The sequence below is a fragment of the Pseudorasbora parva genome, chromosome 9 (assembly GCF_024679245.1).
Source record: "Pseudorasbora parva isolate DD20220531a chromosome 9, ASM2467924v1, whole genome shotgun sequence".
NCBI classification, from domain to species: Eukaryota; Metazoa; Chordata; class Actinopteri; order Cypriniformes; family Gobionidae; genus Pseudorasbora; species Pseudorasbora parva.
The window spans coordinates 18,084,963-18,109,901 of NC_090180.1; the positions used below are offsets into that span (position 1 = coordinate 18,084,963).

Here is a 24,939-nt window from a genome sequence, read left to right on the forward strand (position 1 = left end):
TAAATATGCATATCTAATCCAATCATAGCAGTGGGAATTTATTTCCAAGTCTTCATTGTGGCACGACCATAAAAACAGAGTGTTGCTGGAGAAAGCCTCAAAACCAAGGTTAGAAGTTTAAGGCAAAAGTCGTAGTTAATAGTGAATATGTATTCCCCATACAAAAGAGTTACCAAACCTGTATTTTATTAATTATTTTATAATAAAACATTGAAGGAAATTGACAGCATGTTTTAAAGTAAATTAAATATTTATTAGAAATGTCTTTTTTACAAACTTGATCAATGCTTTGCTTTAAAAATTAACCAATATACCTTCGAAGATTCAATGAGAATTTCTGTATCAAGGTCTTGATTTGTAGTGGCACTACAATGTAAATATGAAGGTCCTTAATAAGTCTTTGCAGAATTCCAATGATTAAACTGATGTTAGTCAAATAGATGCACATTATAAAGCCAGTGACGCTATAAACAGAAAAAAAAGAGGTCAGTCTCACCGTTCAAATGGTGATTAACGAATCACAACTGAAATATGCAGATTTGAGCAAAGTCACTTTACTGTGCCTTTTTTGTGATATCTTTCCTGAGGAAACATGACATAGTTCTTGTCAGTTCAACCTGATTTTTAGTTTTAGCTCTCTTGTGGCTGCCAAAGATTAATATTATTATGATCTACAAGAGCAACATTATCAATCTTCATCCAAATAAGCTTTACTTATTGTATAGGATCATTTTTGACATGCTTTGCTTGTGTCTTTCAAGTAGGTTAGTAACATACAGTGCTTTATGCAGCTACGTTTATGTAATGACCAACAGACTCATCGTTATATGGCACAAATACAATTTTAGAAATTAATTAACGAGTATCTCTCCACACGACACATTTGGATGAATTTGTGCCACTTTCCTGTTCGTCAAGTCGTGATTTCACAGTTTGGCTTTCCCAGTTGTCAGCTGAAGGTTTTGAAGTTTCATGGCCATTCCCATATTCCCAGTTATCTTTAGTTTTCCTTGGAAAAATGCCTTAAAAAAAAAAAAAGAGTACAAGATTAACAAATTAGGGCTTTATAAATAAGGGCTATTATACTTAACTAAAACCAAAACAACTGAAACATTTTCGCTAATTGATATAATTTAATTTCTGATTGTGTATAAATATTCAATATTTTACTTTAATGCATTATTTAAAAGGATTCTTATTATAATAACAATTAAAAGATAAAAAAGCTATATTTTAACACTGCTTCCTCAACCTTTCTTGTGACTTTTGCTACATTTGACATGTCATGATGAGCATGACGGATTTGAGGTCTAAATGCTCCAGCTTTTCTCTTTCGGATTAAACTGAAAATGATTCCTTTAATGGAGGATTACTGTAAAACGAGTGGCTAATTTTTAGATGAAGCTTCTGTCAAACCATCTGACGCCTGATGCAGCGATCCACAGACATCAACACAGATGGGTGTGAATGACAGGGGGCAAACATTTCAAAAGGCTTATGAAAACAATCTATATTTTATGCTCAAACTCATGTCAGCGGAGAAAACATTAGAAGCCATTAACCGATTTGGAATTGCATAAAAGATTTCCAGTGTCATCCTGATGTCAACCTTCTGTGTCAGGAGGCTCTGTGTACTTTAATGTGTATGATTAAGTCAAAAGAAATTCTTGGACACGCAACAGGATTTTTTGGGGGATAAATCTGAAACATAATACCGCATGCATCTCATGATAGTTAATGCCAGATCAAGGCAAAGTCAAAGTGACTCCATGTTAATCTTTTTTCCCATAGAGATAAGTTAACTTTTATTGACTGCACATTACAGGTTAAAGGTCATCCCTGACATCAGATTAATCAGAAAGGCTATCGTCGCAAAAGCAGCCAGCTACATTATGATGCAAAGATGCAACTTTTGATTAAAAATTAACATTGGACCATTTACCTACGACTGGATAAAAATATAAATTGTCATTGCACATGACCATTTAAAAAAATATCTGGATATCAATGATATTTCACTGTATATGCCAGTGTTTTTGCACCACTTGTCAGCAGTAAATGCTGAATTTACCATTTTAATTCATATTTTCAGTTTGCAGGTCAAATTGAACATAAGCTTAAAAAAAAACAAAAAACACACAGCACACCACAAAAAAAACTTGTGGGCTGCACACAAAGTGTGATCTGATTCATGCACAAATGACTCTTATGAACCGGTTCTTTTAACAGATCAAGTGACTTTTCAAATCAAGTGACTCAACTGAACTGAACTGTGACTGAACAAATCAAAAACATACAGCGCAATCAATGTAATCTGATTTATGAACAAATTACTCTTATGAACCGTTTATTCTTAAAGCTGCAGTCTGTAACTTCTTTTTGGTTAAAGATTATCCAAAATACATTTTTGAGCAAGTACATAACCAGCCAGTGTTCAAAACTATCTGCTTACCTTAACCCCATTCCCAATGGTAAGCTTGCAACAATGTTTTTAATACCAGTGGTGGATTTCCACAGGAAATTCAAGCATGTCTTTGCATCATTACTTCACATCAGTACACATACAGTAAAGAAGGTGTACAAGCTGATAGGCTATAATATGCGTGTGAGGATATTAAAGGTGGAGATTTATAGCCTTTTCTCAAAGCACTTGATATAATTAAACTTATAAATTTGATGGTGGATTCAGAAAGGTTCAAATGACAAGCACCAATGACAACTGGAGATTCACCCGTTGTAAAATGCAAAGACTTTCAGAGTGGCTACAGAAAAAAAAAAAGAAACTTCAACTGGGCCCGAGGATAAAAAGGGCTTTCGAAAGGTGGTGTGAACGGATGTGAAAACGGACGCAGAGATCGCATTTTTTCTGCTGGGTAGGTTAAACATTATAATGGTTAAATTATTTTACAGCTGGACACTTGTTCGCTTAATTCATACAGTTACAGAGTTTTCTCTGTTGTGCTTTTTTCGTTTTGCTGTGTGCATTATGGTAAATATCAATTATTTTGTGCTAGCTATGAAAGGGAGCAGTTCACCTTAACTCCACATTAATTTGTTGGTATATGACAATTAGAAATTAGACTGCACAAAAAACTGAAAACTGAGCTACAGGTAGCTCTTATTCACATTAAATGTATTCACGCAATGCTGATGTTGTTAACATTAACAGTTTGAAAACAAAGTATAATTTGCATGGTTTGACGTGATATGATAAGCAATCATTAGATTTAATCATCACGATTTGTTGCAATGCTTTTTTCCCCCTTAGTTGGTCAGAACAGAAGTGTACGTTAGCTACTTAAATGTTCAGATTACATTTTCTGGTGAAAATTCTTATGTTGGTCATACTTTCAAAAAGTAGAATCTATAAGTAGAACTATGATTCTAAAGTACAGTATCCACACCGGCGCAGTGACTGACAGCCGCATACTCTCCTCAAAACACTGGATTCATCTGCGCTGTGCCGTGCCGAGGCACAATTCACGAAAGTTGATAATTCCGTGAATAACTGCAATTGCAGATTTCATACAGAGAAAAACTACGGACCGTAGCTTTAATGAATCAAAACATTCAGCACAATCAGTCAGTCAGTGTAGTCCGATTCATGAACAAATGACTATAAATTTGTTTTGTTTTGTTTTTTACTATAATTTATAGCATTAGAGAATGTCTTTCAAATTGAAGCAAAATGTACATTATACCAAATTAATCTGAATCAGACTGAATCGAGTGGTTTTGAATCAGAATCTAACTGAATAAGGAAATCTAAATTGATACCCAGCCTTAGTTGCTAATTACAAAGTAGTTACTGAGATTATATAAATAGAAATAAACAAAGCAAGATATGACATCGTGATCTCTAGATATGGTCCTTCAATGTAGGTCTATTGGATTTATTCAGCTTTTTTTATTATACACTAGGCAAAAAACCTAAGGCATAAAACAAAGCTTAAATGGAGTCAATATTGATGTAACAGTCTATAACTGTTGTGATGGCCGTAATTTGTAAGATAATTGCATTGAAGGGGATAAATTAGCAGGCCAGGCGAATGGTCAGTGTGTCTGTGGGTCATGGTTTAAGAGGGACTAATCCTGGAAACAATGGCACTGTCCCAAGAAACTCACAAACTTTATTTAGCCCTCAAACTACACTGACCAACTGACCACACACTAACTTATTAGTACAGCTTCAATGTTAATTTTCTTAATAAAAAAGTACAACAGACCTCTGAGAATAAACCATCATCAAAACGTACCGTTTGTGGATTCATTTGGCCCGTCATCAAATCAAGAAGATCTGAGTCAGCCATAGAGATGGTGCAGTCTGCCTTTTTATCTGTGAGGGAAGTTAACAGAGAATTGTCAGACTGTTTGTAAAATAGTGCTCTTGGAGACACTGAATTTGGGAGTTCAAATTACCTATAAACATTTATTTTTTATTTTTCCCTACTTTCACTATGTAGTTCATATACACCCACCTAAAGGATTATTAGGAACACCATACTAATACTGTGTTTGTATTAGTATGGATAAAACACCACTCTTCCTTCCTTCCTTTTTTAATTTTTTTAATGTACCCTGTACGTGGCCCCTGAATCTAAAATGTGGCTCCTTAATGGCCCGTTACAGAAAAATCCTAGAACCGGCACTGTGTTTACGCCAAATTCTGACTCTACCATCTGAATGCCTCAACAGAAATCGAGACTAGACCAGGCAAGATTTTTCCAGTCTTCAACTGTCCAATTTTGGTAAGCTTGTGCAAATTGTATCCTCTTTTTCTATTTGTAGTGGAGATGAGTGGTACCCGGTGGGGTCTTCTGCTGTTGTAGCCCATCCGCCTCAAGGTTGTGCGTGTTGTGGCTTCACAAATGATTTGCTGCATACCTCGGTTGTAACGAGTGGTTATTTCAGTCAAAGTTGCTCTTCTATCAGCTTGAATCAGTTGGCCCATTCTCCTCTGACCTCCAGCATCATAAAGGCCTTTTTGCCCACAGGACTGCCGCATACTGGATGTTTCCTCTTTTCACACCATTCTTTGTAAACCCTAGAAATGGTTGTGTTTGAAAATCCCAGTAACTGAGCAGATTGTGAAATACTCAGACCGGTCCGTCTGGCACCAACAACTGTGCCATGCTCAAAATTGCTTCCCATTCTGGCATTCAGTTTGGAGTTCAGGAGATTGTCTTGACCAGGACCACACCCCTAAATGCATTCAAGCAACTGCCGTGTGATTGGTTGATTAGATAATTGCATTAATAAGAAATTGAAAAGGTGTTCCTAATAATCCTTTAGGTGAGTGTATACACACTGCTCAAAAAAATTAAAGGAACACTTTAATCAGAGAATAGCATCAAGTCAGTTAAACTACTGGGGTATTAATCTGGTCATTTAAGTAGCAGAGAGGGTTTTTTATCAGTTTCAGCTCCTTTGGTGTTAATGAAACTAACAATAGGTGCACTAGATGGGCAACAATGAGACAACCCCCAAAACAGGAATGGCTTTACAGGTGGGGGCCACTGAATTTTTTTCCCAACTAATCTTTTCTGACAGTTTTTCACCAGTTTTGCATTTGGCTAGGATCAGTGTCACTACTGGTAGCATTAGGCGATACTCTACAGAGGTTGCACATGCAGTTTAACTCCTCCAGGATGGTACACCAATACGTGCCATTGTTAGAAGTTTTGCTGTGTCTCCCAGCACAGTCTCAAGAGCATGGAGGAGATTCCAAGAGACAGACAGTTACACTAGGAGAACAGGACAGGGCTGCAGAAGGTCCTTAGTCCATCAGCAGGACCGGTATTTGCTCCTTTGTGCAAGAAGGAACAGGGTGAGTACTGCCAGAGCCCTACAAAATGACCTCCAGTAGGCCACTGGTGTGAATGTCTCTGACCAAACAATCAGAAATAGACTTCATGAGGATTGCCTGAGGGCCCAACGTCCTCTAGTGGGCCCTGTGCTCACTACCCGGCACCGTGGAGCTTGATTGATTGCCATTTGTCATTGAACACCAGAATTGGCAGGTCCGCCACTGGTGCCCTGTGCTTTTCACAGATGAGAGCAGGTTCACCCCAAGCACACGTGACAGTCGAGAAAGGGTCTGGAGAAGCCGTGGAGTTATGCTGCCTGTCACATCATTCAGCATGACTGGTTTGGTGGTGGGTCAGTGATGGTCTGGGCAGGCATATCCATGGAGGGATGCACAGACCGCTACAGGCTAGACAATGGCACACTGACAGTCATTAGGTATCGGGTTAAAATCCTTGGACCCATTGTCAGACCCTATGCTGGTGCAGTGGGTCCTGGGTTCCTTCTCGTGCACAACAATGCCCAGCCAAGAGAATGCAGGGCAGTTCCTGAAGGAAGAAGGAATTGATAACATTGAATGGAAACCTGACCTAAATCCAAGAGCACCTCTGGGACACTGTGTTCCTGTCCATCTGATGGGCGCTAGGTTGCACCTCAGACTGTCCAGGAGTTCAGTGATGCCCTGGTCCAGATCTGGGGGGAAATACCCCAGGACACCATCAGTTGTCTCATTAGGAGCGTGCCCCGACGTTGTCAGTTAAGCATACAAGCATGTGGGGGCCATACAAACTACTGAGTACCATTTCGAGTTGTTGCTATGAAATTGACTACAAAATGGACTAGCCTGCGGCATAATTTTTCACTTTGATTTTTAGGGTGTCTTTGAATTTAGGCTCCGGTAGGTTGATCATTTTCATTTCCATCAAAGTGTTCTTTTAATTTTTTTGAGCAGTGTATATATAGGTGACAAAATAATCTGAACACACCTGCATCATTGGTCACTGAACCTTTGTTATTTTTTACATCCACAACCCATAATGCTTCCCTTCCACCTGGACCATCCTTCACTTTGAAGGCGAAAACACCTCCAATTTTCTTTACAAACGCCTCACCCTCCTGTCAGAAATAATTACATAACTTAGTAATTCTGAATCAATTTTTTTTTATTAGCTTGAATACAGAAAATGGCTGTTAACAAACAATATATGAATCAAGCTAAACACAAAATGTAACACAGTAATAAATGATATAATTTTTTACAAATTATAAATAATTATTCACAGAATACTTCACTTAAAAGTATGTTACTTTACTATTTTTCAGTTTCTAAAATACTAGCAGTGAAGATTTACAACAATTTAAATCAGCACTAGGTAACTTTTGCTCTCAGGGTTCCCCTACAGTTAGGAAATAGTATTGTCCTCTACTACTGTCGTAAACTCTGTCGTCCTACATCAGGGGATGCGCGCGTGCATTTGTTGACTTGACAACCATGATAGCCCTGAGTGATGCGCGGGTCGTCTCATAACCCGCGGGCCGCGCAATGAAAAATATCTATTTCATATTTTATTAGGTTCTTTGATAAGGTTACAATACGATGGCTGTAGCAACATAACTTGTGTGATGTCCCAAAACCTTTGGCGTCACAAGACATGTCACGAAATCGGCTAGCCAAGCAGCTCCTGCCAGCCAGCCGAGCGAGTCAAAGATAAATGAGTTTAGTGAGTGGGAGAATGATAGTGAAGAAGTTGCCGAGAGAGACGAGGTTTGTGCTTTGTAAATGTTTATCATTATCTTGTTATTAGTAGGCTATGACCTAATTCATGGTTCATTTTCGTTTCCAAGCACTTTCAGGCTTAAATAAAGGCTGCTTTCATTTACATTACAATTCCTAGTATGTCTATTTAATGGTCGCGGGGCGGGGCGGGTTGTAAAAATATATACAGTGGTGCGGGGCGGGCCAAATAATTTCATAAAAGCAGCCCCACGGGTTGGAAAAAAGCCGATCTGCGCATCAGTACCCTGAACACTGCAGGAGTTCACATTCAGTTGTTCTGCTTGCGTCGCGTATGAAATGTCTTCATCCCAGGTACAGTGGCATATGTTTCAGCATGTCATATGAATATCATTTCATGGGTTTTATTTTTTTTCAAATGCCAAATGATCGCCAAATGAAACGCTCACGTTTACAAGTCAGCGTCATTATAGTAGCCTAGTCTATTAGTTACCGTTTTACAGAACCTATGATACTTCAATTCAATGTTTGAGGGGTAGGTAATAACCATATATCATCAATATCATAATATCATATATGAATCTGCAAATTTGAAAAATCGATTTGCATTATAGCTTGAGGCAAGACAAATAAACAAATATCACAGACCGATTACGATTAAAGTACGATTAAAGTACGATTACAAACGATACAGACCCCATCCGGCTATGGCAGATGTGTCATTCAATCTATTTTAAGTCGATGTATCATCACAAGAGTCTTGAAAATATATTATGAAGGTTGAAAAGTTAGCTAGTGCTGCTTTAAAAAGTCATTTGATATGTGATTTAGAGATTCAGGAATATGATTCTTTCCAGGAAATGAGCCACAAGGCATTGTTCATGTTCATCTATCTGTGTGTCTGATTTTTGGTTGAAATACAGTCACAAGACATTAAAAGGAATAGTTCACCTCAAAATTAAAATTTGTTCATTATAACTCACCTTCATTTTGTTTCAAACCTGTATGGTTTCATTCATCGTCAGAACAAAAATGAAGATATGTTTAATGAAATATGAGAGATTTCTGTTCATCCAATGGCAGCTATGCAACTACCACTTGGACGCTTCTAAAAGTTCATAAGAGATTATAAAATAATCCAGATTCATTTAGTGGTTTAATCCACATTTTCTGAAAAGACTTGATTGCTTTATATGATAAACAGATTTAATTTAGGCTTTTTCTTGCACATTCATCACTCACACATCAGGTGTGGTAAACCAACAGTTTGTTTCACACGTTTAAGCTTCCACAAGAACCAATGAGGTTCATTTGTATGTTACACAGCACACTTGAGCTTCACAAGAACCAATGAGGTTCATTATCGTGTGTTACACAGCACACTTGAGCTTCACAAGAACCAATGAGGTTCATTATCGTGTGTTATGCAGCACACTTAAGCTTTAGCAAGAACCAATGAGGTTCATTATTGTGTGTTATGCAGCACACTTAAGCTTTAGCAAGAACCAATGAGGTTCATTATTGTGTGTTACGCAGCACACTTAAGCTTTAGCAAGAACCAATGAGGTTCATTATTGTGTGTTACGCAGCACACTTAAGCTTTAGCAAGAACCAATGAGGTTCATTATCGTGTGTTACACAGCACACTTGAGCTTCACAAGAACCAATGAGGTTCATTATTGTGTGTTACGCAGCACGCTTGAGCTTCACAAGAACCAATGAGGTTCAATATTGTGTGTTACGCAGCACACTTAAGCTTTAGCAAGAACCAATGAGGTTCATTCTTGTGTTATGCAGCACATTTGAGCTTCAGCAAGAACCAATGAGGTTCATAATCGTGTGTTACTCAGCACGCTTGAACTTCAGCAAGAACCAATGAAGTTCATTCTTGTGTTATGCAGCACATTTGAGCTTTAGCAAGAACCAATGAGGTTCATAATCGTGTGTTACTCAGCACGCTTGAACTTCAGCAAGAACCAATGAAGTTCATTCTTGTGTTATGCAGCACATTTGAGCTATAGCAAGAACCAATGAAGTTCACTCGTGTTGTGAGGCACATTTGAGCTTCAGCAAGAACCAATGAGGTTCATTATCGTGTGTTACGCAGCACGCTTGAGCTTCACAAGAACCAATGAGGTTCATTATCGTGTGTTACGCAGCACACTTAAGCTTTAGCAAGAACCAATGAGGTTCATTATCGTGTGTTACACAGCACGCTTGAGCTTCACAAGAACCAATGAGGTTCATTATCGTGTTACGCAGCACGCTTGAGCTTCACAAGAACCAATGAGGTTCATTATCGTGTGTTAGGCAGCACGCTTGAGCTTCACAAGAACCAATGAGGTTCATTATCGTGTGTTAGGCAGCATGCTTGAGCTTCACAAGAACCAATGAGGTTCATTATCGTGTGTTAGGCAGCACGCTTGAGCTTCACAAGAACCAATGAGGTTCATTATCGTGTGTTACGCAGCACGCTTGAGCTTCACAAGAACCAATGAGGTTAATTTTCGTGTGTTACGCAGCACGCTTAAGCTTTAGCAAGAATCAATGAGGTTCATTATCGTGTGTTACGCAGCACACTTGAGCTTCACAAGAACCAATGAGGTTCATTATTGTTACGCAGCACATTTCAGCTTCAGAGGTTTGAACTCGCATTTCAAGCAGGTTTAGTTGAGCTTCTGTTTATGATTGCTGATCAAGGATTATGTAAATAAAAGCTCATTCACTCTTGTGTGTTATGAAGCATGCTTGAGAAACATCTAACAGGTTTGGAAAAACATGAGGGATGAGTAATTGATAACAGAATTTTCATTTTTGGGTGAACTATGCCTTTAACAAATCTCACTGTCAATGTACAGAGGCAGAGCCTTATTTGCATGTTATAATTGGTGAGAGCTTCATTCCTGATGAATTACCTCCTGTAGCTTCTTCTCTATCTCCTTAAAGACAGTGTAAGCTTTGAAGCCTTTGATGTCACTGGATGCGTTTGTGGGCACTGCGGCGATCCTAGAGCTGAGAAAGTTTAGTTTGCAAGTTCATCACCACTTCTAGTGCATATATGGTGGACATATAGTCCAAAGGTCTTAATCTATGTAAAATAACTTCAGCATTTAACATATAAGTGAGTTAACTATTTTTGTGAGCTCATCTAAAGTGAGAACTATTGGTGACTCGTAAAGCTTTTACAAAAAAAAAAAAAGATTTAAAGGCTCAGTTTTCTTCAGCACTGTTGTTCTCTAATGTTTTAAAGTTAGTACTGAGGTAGTTTTGCCAATTAAAAACATTTTTATTATTACTGTTTTATACAAATTGCATTATTTGTATTTTGGCACCCCTGTTACCCAGGTGCATTTATATTCAGCAACGTTTACAGAAATGTATTTTTAAATCAGATTGCAGAGGCTTAGTTTCGTTTTTCTGGAGGTGTACGGGAATAGTATTTTTCTAGGACATTGTAATAATTAAAAAATTAATAATAAATAAATAAATAAAATAAAAAAAATTGATAGAATGTAAATACAATTATTAAACACATTATAGATATGATTATAATTCAAGAATAAAGCATTTATAAACTGCTTATTAATTTCTATTAATAACTGCTTTATAAATTATGAATTAACTATTTACAAACGCTTAAATAATGATTCATAAGGTGCCGCTAATACCTCTAATAAATGTTACCCATATGGCTAGTTTTATGCAGATCCATAAGTACTTATGTAGATTGAAATATAATCTTTTGTACCTTGGATTTTGTACCCACCTTCTGTATGCTTAAACAAACATGTAACAGAGCTGAATCATTCAAGCATAGAACTTCAAATGCTAATTAAACTGTTGCATTTCTCTTTTTTTTGTGCTGTAAAAAGGCCATGAATACATGATAATGGATAAAACTTAAACAAACATTGATATTATGCAAGCAAACAAAAGGTATGTATAAACCAAAGATATAAATCTAATATAGATATACATCTAATAATCCCAAATAAAACAAGATTTTAATATTTTTAAGAAAGCACGGATCCATTAAATTGATGTTTGATGCATTGATGTTTGATGCATTGATGTTTGATGAAATTGATGCAAAAGTGTATGTTTCAAATAAATGTTGTTCTTTTGACCTTTCTATTCATCAAAGAATCCTGAAAACAAATATATCATGCTTGAAAATGTTTCACAATTATTAAAAAGAAAACACCAAATAAGCATCCTGAAGTAAAGACTGGAGAAACGGCTGATGGAATAAGTAATTTAAAATGTATTATTAAAATTAAGTAATAAAAATTAAATTAAATATAAAACTGTATTTTTGATCAAATAAAAGCAGCCTTGAGACATGTAAAAAAAAAAAAAACATTTAAAAATCGTAACGACCCAAAACTTTTGACTCTGTAGTCTATAAATGCAAATATTATGTGAGATTTTGGAATATGATTAGAAAAACTGAATTTTGAAAATATAGTATCATCAACAAAAAGGTGAGCAAGAGGTGAGCTGGTACAAGAGGTGAGCTGGATATATCCGTGCCAGATATTCAATGATTGTTAACTTAAAAACATATTAGCTTTCAACATACCTTGTTTCTTGAGGGAAGCCCATCCTGTAGAGAGTGACCACCACCGCTCCACCAAGACCGATGTTGTGCTGCAGGGCGACCTTTGCTCCGGGGACCTGCCGAGGCCCCGCCTCGCCCCTCAGCTGCCAGCACAACTCTGCACACTGAGCCAGACCTGAGCCATGAAAACAGGCCAGAGTTCATCCACCGCACACTCGCTCTGAATGTCACAGCCATCTGCCTTCATTGCTTCTATATTCTGTGACCTCATGGCATGGCATAAAGTGTAACTACATTCCTGAAGTTCTTTGTCCAAAATGTTATTGAATAAAATCTAATCAATAAAAATGTAATAAAAAAATGTAATTGAAAACTCTCTGAAGATTTGTCATTACATGTACAGCATATTGTACTATAATGTTAATATTCTTTGAATGATGAACTATAACCAGGGATTAGAAAAGATTAAGCAATGAAATATAAAGTATATATATATATATATAAATTATATAAAGTTTATAAAAATATTTTTCCCGATGTTAGTTAGGATGACACCATACTGACTTTTAAGGTTTTATAATGGCATGCAAGGTCCTAGATCACTTCATTTTAAAAATTATACATTTCCAGACTTTTTAAATGGAGTTTTTGTCTACTATATAAGTACTTTGGAAAGATGTGGCATTTTGTTACAAACTGTACAATAAATTGAAAACGCTATTTCGATCTCTAACCGCCTCGTTTTCATTCCTGACACAAATTAAATATGCTGCAACATTGATTGAAAATGCTTTTTAAATAATGATATTCTATTGCTCTGAACATTTCCTAAACTAACAATTGCAAAGGTCAAAGTCAAAGTGCATTAGACATAAAAGTTATTGTCTCCTAAAAGAAAGAATCGATTCTGAATTGCCTGAAACGAGTCGTCAGCAGTTCCAGTGTTCCAGTGTATTCCAGTCTATGGCTTTGATTGGTTGCCCGCGAACAACGTCTACCTCGACCCGCCCTCAAACACTAGTAGTAGCTGAGGCCTGGAAGAGTTTGGTTGGTGTTGTTGACATATTTAGAAGATCCTGGTTTCTGTGCTGAGAAAGCAAATCAACTTTGCATGCACTTCCAAAGGATGAGGGCTTGGGCACAAACTGATACGGTAAAATTGACGCCATTGTTACTGTTTATATAACTGCATCAAGTTGTAACGAATCTAAAATTCAGATATTAATATTTCATGTCACACTGTAAGGGGTCATCCAATGACAGCATACGAAGGACTGTAAAGCTGCTTTGAAACAATCTGTATTGTAAAAAGCGATATATAAATAAAGGTGACGACTTAAAGGCCAACTGAAATCAAAACTGAAGTTGTTTAGCTTTTAGTGTGACTATGTTAGCCTTAAAGTTATGAATAAGCTGATGTGTTAGAAAACAGTGACCAAATTTGCATTTAGGAGATATAAGCATTCAAAACTTACAGTCTCTCACTTCTGTTGACACATTTTGATGATCTCATCGCAGACTTCACCTTCTCGTCAAATCTTCTGTCCAATCAAATGCTCTCTAGAATCTAAAGCCCGCCCCCTACACTGCTGAAGCTGCGGCTGAAATCGGTCAGCTGTTCACACATTTACTAATTTCTACATGGTGAAAGGCACATAGTGCACTATGCGATAGGACACGATTCAGTGTAAATATGCTTTCATTGGAGGCGAATGAAGTCGGTTTTCACGTTAGTTTCACACACCGCAGCAGAGCGCAGACATTAGACTACAAACATTAGAGCGCAGCGCGGATCATATGCGCGAGTCGGCGCAGACAACAAAACATATCGGACCCATATGAATTCTGCACAGAATGCTGCATTTCAAAGCGATATGAAGGAGATTATGATGATAAACTGTTAGAGGAAACTAGCTTTCCCAAACAGAAAGGCTCTAGTCAAACTGTATATTAACAAAAAGCTATTGGCTGTTTCAAAAAAGGGGAGGAGCTGCTAACCGTTTCAGGGGGAAATTACGTCAACACATTGAATAATGCGGCACATTTCAAGGCACTTCAGTGGGCCTTTAACAACAGACTGGGTCATCTGACCAATCGAGGTAGAGTACGCTCTCTGGGAGACTGAATCTTTGAATGAACCGTTTGAAGACTCTTTGAGAAATGAGCTGATGTGCAATGTATATTATGAGAAAATTAAGGTGTTTTTGACCTTGGACGCATCTTAACATAAAATTAGGAACATAATATAGGCTCTTTAACTAAGAAGAATTTCTTTTTCTGTGGATTGCAGTGTAGTTCCTTGGGCAGTAGATAATGTTTAATAGTAATGATGAAGAATGATGATGATGGGCAGCTTCTAAACTCTATGATCTCACACTGTCCAGTTAGGTTAAGACCCCCTGCAGCAAATTGATGTGCTCCCACAGAGCTGGACAGCCAATGACTTGACACCACACCTTAACCCCTTGGTTCTGACTCGTGTGTTACCACTCTGGCTGAACATTTTATCCTGTTGGGCTAAACTGCTTGCACTTTTGTTCATTATCCCAACCGGATAAGCGACTTAGAATAAGACCTTTTCAGTCAGCCAGTGCAAGCCTGTGACTCCCAACTCTTTGTAGAAGATGTGAGGGTCAAGACTGGATCAACGTTGGATCTATTTTCTAAATTGTAATAAAATTAGGTATCCCTTCATTTTACATTGTCCTTGTAACATGCTTTATGTAGTCACTATATTAATTACTATTACTAAGTAGTAATTGTGCATGATTACATGCAGCTAACCTAAGCATACTCTAATCATAACCCTAATCCTATAGTGAGAACATGTAGTTAATTATAATTTCTCAGTACTTAAATATACACCGATCAGGCAAAACATTATGACAAGGTAAACTGAATAACACTGATTATCTCTTTATCACGGCACCTGTTAGTGGGTGGGATATTAGGCAACAAGTGAATATTTGTTCTCAATGTTGATGCGTTAGAAGCAGGAAAAATGGGTAAGCGTAAAGATTTGATTGAGTTTGACAAGGGCCAAATTGTGATGCTATATGATTGGGTCAGAGCATTTCTAAAACTGCACTTCTTGTGAGATGTTCTGGGTCTGCAGTTGTCAGTATCTATCAAAAGTGGTCCAAAGAAGGAACAGTGGCGAACCGGCAACAGTTTCATGGGTGGCCAAGGCTCATTAATGCACGTGGGGAGCGAAGGCTGGCCCGTGTGGTCAGATCAAACAGATAAGCTGTAGCTTAAATTGCTCGTTAATGCTGGTTCTCATAGAAAGGTGTCAGAATACACAGTGCTGTGCATTGCAGTTTGTTGCGTATAGAGCTGCATGGACGCAGACCAGTCAGGGTGCCGATTCTGGCCCCCGTCCACCGCCGAAAGCACCAACATGTGGGCATGTGAGCATCATAACTGGACCACGGAGCAATGGAAGCCTGAATCATGTTTTCTTTTACATCACGTGGATGACTGGGTGCGTGTGCATCACTTATCTGTGGAATACATGGCACCAGGATCCACTATAGGAAGATGGTAAGCCGGCAGAGGCAGTGTGATGCTTTAAGCTAAGTTCTGCTGGGAAATCTTAGGTCCTGCCATCCATGTGGATCACTGACACATACCAGCTAAGGGGTGGCATTAGTACTATGAGGTGTGGCAACACCAAAGAACACATCCATGCATAGTTCATGTAGATTTATGGCCTGACATTCACATTAATTTCCATAAATATGCGAAAGAGATATTCAAGTAAGATTAAAGTAATCTACTGATCAGGATTTTCTTACTTATTTCAGTTTATTATTTCGTCAGATGGCAAAAAGATATATTATCCATAATGAAAGTGGAGAGGGCAGTAGAAGAATCGGCTTGCCAAACAATACACAATCCCAGACTTATCCTATCCAGATGGGATTACATTTCTAAGAGTACCTCTGAATTAGCCAGAAAGAAGTAATTTTCTGATTCAAAAACAAATTGAAAACCAGTCAAATTTGTTCATGAACTGGGCTACACTGGTTGTGCTGTGTTTTGAGTAACCCAAAACTAGTTCATAAAAGTAATTTGTTAAATCAAGCCGATTACACTAGGTGTGCTGTACACGAGCACAGCACGCAAGGACAACCAATAGGAAGTTTTCTTGGGATTATTTTGTGGTACACATTTTTAAATGAAATCACATTGAGGCACCACAGCAGTACAGGAAACACTGCTTACATTTATATTTAGTGCTGGGATAATTCAGAGGCAGCAATTATTTTTCTCAGGCCACCCCGGTAGTCTAGATCCGCCCCTTGATTGGAGACCACTAAAAAGATGATGAACAGATTTAGAGGATGCATATGTAGGACAAAAGATGACATCAAGTGAATTTAACCTTTTCCACCAGCACCATCTACCTGCTGTTCAGTGTGGCTGGATGGATGAATGGAGAGCTTAAAGGATGATGTTAGGAACCCAAGGGCTGGGAGTAACTCAAGCCAGGAGCACCATTGATGTACTGCTTTAATCTAGTATTGATTCACTAGTTAAGAGACATGTCTCCCTCTGCTGGTGGTGCCCCATGCAGACACATTAACACGTTAAAAAAAAAGAAATCTCTCTCAAGATTTCTAAAAAAAAAAAATTTTTGGAGCTTGACAACCACTAGTCACTGTCTGCTTCTGGAAAGAGCAGCATGAACATTTTGATAAACTTCTCCTTTTGTGTTTCAGTCAAACAGATTTGGAGTGACATGATAGTGAGTCAATTATGTCAGATTATACATTTTTAGGGTGAATTATTCCTTTAAATGCACCCAGATCTGGCATCAGGTGTGTTTGGTAAACCATACCTGTAGCTCCAAGCGGGTGTCCTTTTGAGATGAGTCCTCCACTGGGGTTTATCACCCATTTGCCACCATATGTATTATCACCGCGATCAATAAGCTCACCAGCTTTTCCTACAAATCACAAATATGCTGCTTATCTAAACCTCTGTTTTAAAAAAATTGATACAAATGCACATGTGAAGCCGTTCATCTCACCCTCTGGACACAGTCCCAAAGCTTCATAGGTGATGAGCTCATTTGCCGAGAAGCAGTCATGCAGCTCGATGACGTCAACATCTGACGCCTTCACACCAGAGGTCTCAAAGCACTTCTTAGCTGCAAGGCAGGTCATGTCATAGCCAACCTATAGTGGACAGAGTAAAAAAAAGAAAATAAAGAAACTCATACAGGTTTGAAGTGGCATATGGGTGAGTAAATGATGACCAAATTTTAATTATGAGGTAGACCATGCTTTTAAAGGTGTCATGAAATGGCTTTTTTATTTTTCTATACTGTTGTCTGAGATCAGCTAATGATGTTTGTGTGGTTTTTACATTCAAAAACATCATAACTAATAAGTAATAAGCTATTTTCTACCCTGTTTTTTGGGCTTTGATGGGTGTGCCGCACCGGAGACTTGGAAGTAAACGCCCACGGCTAGGATTGGATAAGATTTGCATATTGAATGAGCTTCAGCTCCCCTTTCAGTTCAGTTCACATGAGGGAGGGATTGTTTTGCAAGCGGTAACCTGAATGATTCTCTCGATCACAGGGCTCGTAAACGTCTTTATCAAACAAACACAATGATTTATTTCTCATCCACCCGCAATTGATTGAAATATTATTTTTGTATTACTTGGCCTGCCCCATCGGTGAATAAAATCGCTTAATTTCACTGCGGAATCATTTGTAAACAAGTCTCTGGTCGATACTGGATTTGCAGACAGATTAAAAGAGATTAAAACACAATGCTGTGCCTTCTATATTGAATCCGACAGCAATGGTTCAACACACTTATGCAAGTAAAACATATTTTTTTATATGTAATAGTAGTCCCGGGGCTATGTGTTTTCCAGACGGGCTACCAAAACGTAAGCCCCTCGGCAGGTCGGTAAATCTCAAATAGGGAAATAATATTCCTTTCTTGATCTGGGCGTGCACGCACGTGTGTGTGTGTGTTGCACCATTCCTGTCGGATGCAATATGGAAGGCGCAGCATTGTTTTAATCTCAATATGTCTGCAAATCCAGCATCAACCTTAGACTTGTTTACAAGCGATTCCGCAGTGAAATGAAGCGAACACGCATACAGTCTTCCCTACATGAGCTGGAACTTCATTAAAAATAAATGAAGTATCATACATTCCTCATATATGATCCGAAGGAAGCTTATGCAGCGACTATTTTCTTCCACAAAAGCACAATATCTTGCTATCTTCTCTGGCATGTTTATTGCTGCTGGCTAGCGTGAGCCAAACAGCTCCATGAGTCGTGGATGGGGCTACTGAATTTTCGCAACAGATGACGTGAAGATGCGCACACGACCGTTTTCTGGGCCTGGTGTCTATAAAAGCTTTTCTCTGACTAACAAGGAAGTTTTCAGCTGTGAAACTTACAGGATATTCTTTCTTATATTAACATGATCTTTCATACATCAAAAGCTCAAGGGAAAGTTAATTTCTCAATTCATCACCTCTTTAAGGAAAAAATTAAAAGTCATACCTTTTAAAGTTTTATTAGTGAAGCTTTAGTTCTATGTTTTTGAGGTTGAGTGCTGCTCAACAAGATGTCAGTATCAGCAACTCTTACCATTTTCATACAGCTGTTTTCCTCAAAGGTAGTGGTGAGGTCTGTGACCATTTCCTGAGCAATGATCTCTACAGCCTTTTTCTCCAGTCCGTTACTCCTCACAAACTTCTCACTGGCCAGCACTGCAGCTCCTGCTCCATCTGATGTCGGGCTACAGGAAAATAGGAGATAATATAAACCTCTGCTTCTGTTGAACAGGATGATGGACCCAGCATATGTAACAAACTACTGTATGTAGTAATACAACAAGTCCTCCAAAATTCTAAGAGGTCCCCCAGAAAATATAAGAGAATAAAAAGACAAAGCAAAAATAGATCAAGTGTACCGAACATTTCTTGCCATATAATATGTTTGCTTTCTAGTGAGTTTTTCCTCACTATAGTCCCCTTTACCTTGCTCACTGGAGTTGTAAGGCAGTATTCCTAACACATTACATGAGCTGCTCACATACATTTTTTGTCGCTTATACAAATAATTTTGAATAGAAAATGTTTTTCTTCAGGTTTATACATGAGGAAGGCAAGAAAGACCAAACCAAGTCATTAAATCGAAAACTTTACACCTTTAATAACCATCAATGAACACACATAATGTATGTCTTGTGACTATACTGTTGAAACAGTATGTATTTTAACACGTATGGATTCGAGTTCATTTAAGTCAGTGTTTCTCAAACTTTTTCTGCCATTCCCCACTTTGGAGGTAGGGAAGGGCCACGAGCCCCACCTGTCCCCAATCACCCAACAAAATGGTAATTATCTAGGGTTTAAGTTTGCCTGTTAACATTTATTTGATTAACATCACATTTAAAACTTTCATGTGTACAGTCAAAATATTTTAGCTGAGTTTTTTTTAAGGCAACGTTATTTTAGAACGTTTCATCTTAATGTTTTTTATGGCAACGCGTCATGTTTATCACGTGACTCACCACAATCAAAAAAGCGCTGAATGACAGATGTATCGCTTTTATTACGTTTTTTTATTTTTTATTCAAAATATTGACATACTTGCTTACCATGTCATCAACTGTCTAATAATCCAATTGTAGGTGTGTTTTGCCATTTAAACCCCTTTATAAATGATCTTGATTTTGATCTATAATGTGAGATGGGCGCTGCCACGTTTGAACAAATGCACCGCAGTTCAGAGTCCTGTCAATCGGATTTGCAGTACGTATATTCATCAGCTTCTCTTGGAATAAGTAAGTGACCGGTGAACTGGGAGAAGAATCGAGCAAACTTTATAGTTACTTACACTGTGTATCTGATATGAATAAAACATGTCGGCCAATTATATTTGAATGGATTGTTATTGCTGCTTCCAAAGACACCAGTGTGTATTCTACAAACTCTAAATGTATTGTTTTACTAGTACTTGTGTATTTAAATGTTACCTATTCAATTAAACCTAAAATAAACAGTATGCGGTTGAAAACACTGCATGACGTATGTCAAGAGCTGAGCGCGTATGCATCTGGCTCAGTGCCAGCCGAAGCGCGTCCCACCGTTTGAATCTGACAGTTATGTCACGTCACTAAACATTCTAAAAACCCATATGTGGGTCCGTACTCTCAGGGGCATAGAAATAAAAATCCCATGTGGGACCGCTCAAAAGGTTAATAGAGATGGGCACAAAAAATTAACAAATTTCCTCCCGTTTGTCGTGCCCCACTTGTCATGTCTCTATTCCCCACCAGTGGGGCGCGCCCCACACTTTGAGAAACGCTGATTTAAGTGATTCACCGTTATCCAGATTTTTTCTTTTTTCAGTGGAAAAATATTTTTGTGGTAAATACTAATAGTGTGGTAGATCTATTGAGTTTAACTTTGAATACTGATTATCGCCATGCTTCTGTAAATATTCAAACTATTCACCACAGCTCTCAACTTACCAACACTGCAAGAGTGTGAGGAACTCAAAGACCTTCCGGGAGTTAATGACCTGATCCAGACTATATTCATCCCGAAACTGTGAGTATCTGAAAGTGAATGTGGAGGAGAAAAGACAGAATCAAACACTAAATAGAACTCATTTTGCGCAGAAATAAACAGCCATTTCCTTTATAACAAGCTGCCAATCAAACTTACGGATTATTGGTTGAATGCTTGTGGTTCTTCCAAGCAATTTTGGCAAAATGCTCTGGTTTCGTGCCTATAGATTACAGACAGCTTCTGTTACGAAAGGAACCAGACTGCAGTTCAGAATCAATCTAAGCCACAAATCACCCACATCTTACCGTACTTCTCCATGTGTTCTCGACCAGCATTGCCGAACATCTGAGGTGCAGCAGGTGCTGCCGCCATCCCATAACGGTTGATCATCACCTCCATGTGCTTGTCCATAGGGTTGGTTCTGTCCATGTACTGCAAACCCATGAGGTGATATGAGACATGGGCAGATTTCATCACTGGTATTCTAAAAGAGCTGTGAATTGTACTCATACCTTTGAGGATAGTGAACCTCTTTCCATCTTCTCAAAGCCCAAGGCAAGAACACAATCGGCCAAACCTGAGCGCAAGATTTTTTTGTATTATATACAGGCGCTGATCATATAATTAGAATATTACTTAAGACCAATACAAAGAAAGGATTTTTAGAAATCTTGGCCAACTAAAAAGTATGAACATGAAAAGTATGAGCATGTACAGCACTCAATATTTAATTGGGGCTCCTTTTGCTTGAATTACTGGAGCAATGTGGCGTGGCATGGAGTCGATCAGTCTGTGGCACTGCTCAGGTGTTATGAGAACCCAGATTGCTCTGATAGTGGCCTTCAGCTCTTCTGCATTGTTGTTTCTGCCATATCGCATCTTCCTCTTCACAATACTCCATAGATTTTCTATGGGGTTAAGGTCAGGCGAGTTTTCTGGCCAATTAAGAACAGGGATACCATGGTCCTTAAACAAGGTACTGGTTGCTCTGGCACTGTGTGCAGGTGCCAAGTCCTGTTGGTAAATTCAATCTGCATCTCCATAAAGTTAGTCAGCAGCAGTAAGCATGAAGGGCTATAAAACTTCCTGGTAAACGGCTGTGTTGACCTTGGACCTCAGAAAACACATTGAATCAACACCAGCAGATGACATGGAACCCCAAACCATCACTGACTGTGGAAACTTTACACTGGACCTCAAAAAACATGGATTGTGCCTCTCCTCTCTTCCTCCAGACTCTGTTACCCTGATTTCCAAAGGAAATGCAACATTTACTTTCATCAGAGAACATAACTTTGCACCACTCAGCAGCAGTCCAACACTTTTTGTCTTTTTACGACACACTTCTGACGTTGTCTGTTGTTCAAGAGTGGCTTAACACAAGGAATGCGAAAGCTGAAACTCATGTCTTGCATACGTCTGTGCATAGTGGTTCTTGAAGCACTGACTCCAGCTGCAGTCTACTCTTTGCGAATCTCCCTTACATTTTTAAATGGGTTTTGTTGCACTATCCTCTCCAGGGTGTGGTTATCCTGATAAACTTGCTTGTAAACTTGTAAACTTTTTTCTACCATATCTTTTTCTTTCCTTCGCCTCTTTATTAATGTGCTTGGACACAGAGTTCTGTGAACAGCCAGTCTCTTTTGCAATGACCTTTTGTGTCTTTCCCTCCTTGTGCAAGGTGTCAATGGTCATCTTTTGAACAACTCTCAAGTCAGCAGTCTTCCCCATGATTGTGTAGCCTCTAGACAGAACTATATTTCCTATCATGTATGCCAATGAAAGACGATCGAGCCAATCAGAGTAAGCATGGGGCAGAGGGACAGGTGTAATTGTGAACATCTCACCTCCCTGAACGAGCTGACGGGCCATAAACAGCGCTGTGGAGCCGGTTGAGCAGTTATTGTTGACATTAATTATTGGGATCCCTGACAAACCCAGACTGTGATAAATAGCCCTTTGGCCACATGTCGAATCACCTGGAGAAATACAGAAAACCCACATCAATCCAGCACAGATATCAGACAACATACAAGTCAATGTGTAAGGCATTAAAACCATGTTGGCATATTATTAAATATACTATATCCATAACTGACAAAAATGACGTACCGTACACGTAGCCTACACATGCTTGCTGGATGGCATTGTACTTGATTCCAGCATCTGTCAGCGCTCTCTCCCCTGTGCCACAACAGAAATGATTCAAGAACAAAACATTCATATTTCTACACATTACAATGAGGTATAGCAACTGCACCTGCTTCTTTGGCCATGTCTGGGTAATCGATGTCTCTCGCACCCGGCTTTTCAAACTGAAGAACAGGACAAAAACATGACACTTTGGAACCGTGTAGTTTGAAATGTTACCTGGAATTTTAATATTGCATATTCTGTACATTAGACACATTTGGACACGGGTAGTTGAAAAATAAGAAGTAAAAATGCTTTTAAATTTTTCTTAAAACACCACTTTTGAAGAAAGAAATAAAAACATATATTTTTATGTGTGAAGTCAGATGTTGGAGAAAATATAAGCGTCACCAATTTTGTAAATTCTTTTTTTGAACATTTTTACTGAAATGTGTCCTATGGTCGCATCGAAGGACAACCGATATAAACACTTTTATAGTCGTTCCAAAAGTTATATTTCTTAACAATTCTGAGACTAAATATTCCCATGTGCTCGTCATGGGCTTGACGGTAACATGGCCTTGAATGGGGTCCTGCAACAAATTAAACTTTTAAAATAGACATTTGAAAAAATTATGCCTGATTTATTAACAGTTGTACACTTAACTTTAATTAATTTATCAAACTTGTAATTTATAGAACCAAGCTTGAGACTGTCACACAATTTTAAAATTTAGCTCAAAAATTTAAAAAATCTAGACAAAGCAGCTTTTATATCAATGGGTATGACAAAGAAATGTTTAATGGTGCATTTTAAATGGTGCAATTAATAATTATATTTTTTTTAATCTTGTGACAGTGAAAATGTCAACAACCCACATGTAAAATAAAATAAATATTTGTCTTCATATATTATTTTATTATTATTATAAAATATTTATGAAGGGATGTAATGCATCATAAAATATTTGCGATTGATTTCATTTAAAAAGTTGCTCAAAAAAGTAACATTTCCAATCATACTATAATAATAACAAGATTAAGTCGTTCAATGTCAACTTGAAACCGACGTGATGTAACGTTAGTTGAGCTCTGAGCTTTCCAGATTGCGTAAGTCACGTTCATTGTCGTTTTGCACAGTAACCTATAACACGTATAATTCAGGGTCATATTTACAGAATTATCCTCATATCTTTGCGTTTCTGTGAAAGTCTAACGGTCACTGCTACAGTTACTCAACATCGATAAGAATCACACATCTCTGATAAGAAACTCATTTTTAAAGGAAATAAACCTCCAAACCATCTGCCTTTAGCATAAGGCTAGTTACTCTGCAGCTAATAACCAAACACCATGCTAACTGTAATAGTTTAATAAAACACGATGATACTAGGCGAAAACATAAGACAACGAATATCTATATACTTTATAACTAGGCTACTGCAGGATTTGTAACCACAGGTATGATCACCAGTAAGAGCGCACTAGGCTGCATTATAACTTTAGTTGCCTTTACAATAGCAAACCAGACAATAACAGATCGCTAATATGAGGCCAATCATGTGTTTACCTTTGTCATTCCCACCCCGATAACAAAAACCCTGTTTCTTGCTGGAGTCATCTTCAAGTTTGCGCTGTGACAGATCAACCGGACTTGAACTTCACTACAGCAGCAGCTGGTTATAAACACACCAACCACTGGGTGCAGTGCACACAATATCATACAGATGGCGCTCTATCCTCAGTTAACTCCACATTTAACTCTTTATGGTACAACGATACCTATGTCAACAATTCATTGCTACTCATTACCTTTTTATTCAGAAAGAAAGAAAAAACAATAAATTGCACTATGGGAATTAAAAAGGCAGGCCTCAAGGAAGCCATTATGTGCTGTTTTTAAGTCAAATGACATTTGTCCCTCCGAAACTCTCTTTCCCCCTGTCACTCATACAGAAGACGCCCGTTGAAGTGCTCCAGAAATTTCTCTATTAAAGGTACAATATGTAAGTTTTCACCGCTAGAGGAAGCATTTTCAAAACAATAATAAAAAGGCGAAGCTTGACAATGAAGGAGAATAGGACAATGGGAAATGTCGTTCACCATCCACAGATACGTATGGAATTCACAAATCATGTCCACGGAAT

The 24,939-nt window shown here is 38.1% G+C and overlaps 1 protein-coding gene across 2 annotated transcripts; it reads right to left on the reverse strand.

Annotated features, from left to right (window-relative positions):
• Positions 1–231: 231 nt before the first annotated feature.
• scp2a (sterol carrier protein 2a) lies at positions 232–24,517 on the reverse strand. Of its 2 annotated transcripts, none has more exons than XM_067454222.1 (16): positions 24,363–24,517; positions 22,920–22,974; positions 22,772–22,843; positions 22,507–22,638; positions 21,172–21,236; positions 20,965–21,091; positions 20,816–20,879; positions 20,620–20,706; positions 18,729–18,879; positions 17,137–17,284; positions 16,945–17,052; positions 12,123–12,276; positions 10,456–10,546; positions 6,792–6,921; positions 4,257–4,336; positions 232–1,022 (listed from the first exon to the last, which is right to left on the reverse strand). In XM_067454222.1, the coding sequence occupies exons 1-16, from the start codon at positions 24,513–24,515 to the stop codon at positions 927–929; spliced, it is 1,713 nt and encodes a 570-aa protein (XP_067310323.1). In that variant the 5' UTR covers positions 24,516–24,517; the 3' UTR covers positions 232–926. The 2 variants fall into 2 exon arrangements, with proteins under 2 accessions (XP_067310323.1, XP_067310322.1); XM_067454221.1 differs by having other exon boundaries at positions 10,456–10,552; positions 24,363–24,516.
• Positions 24,518–24,939: the final 422 nt, after the last annotated feature.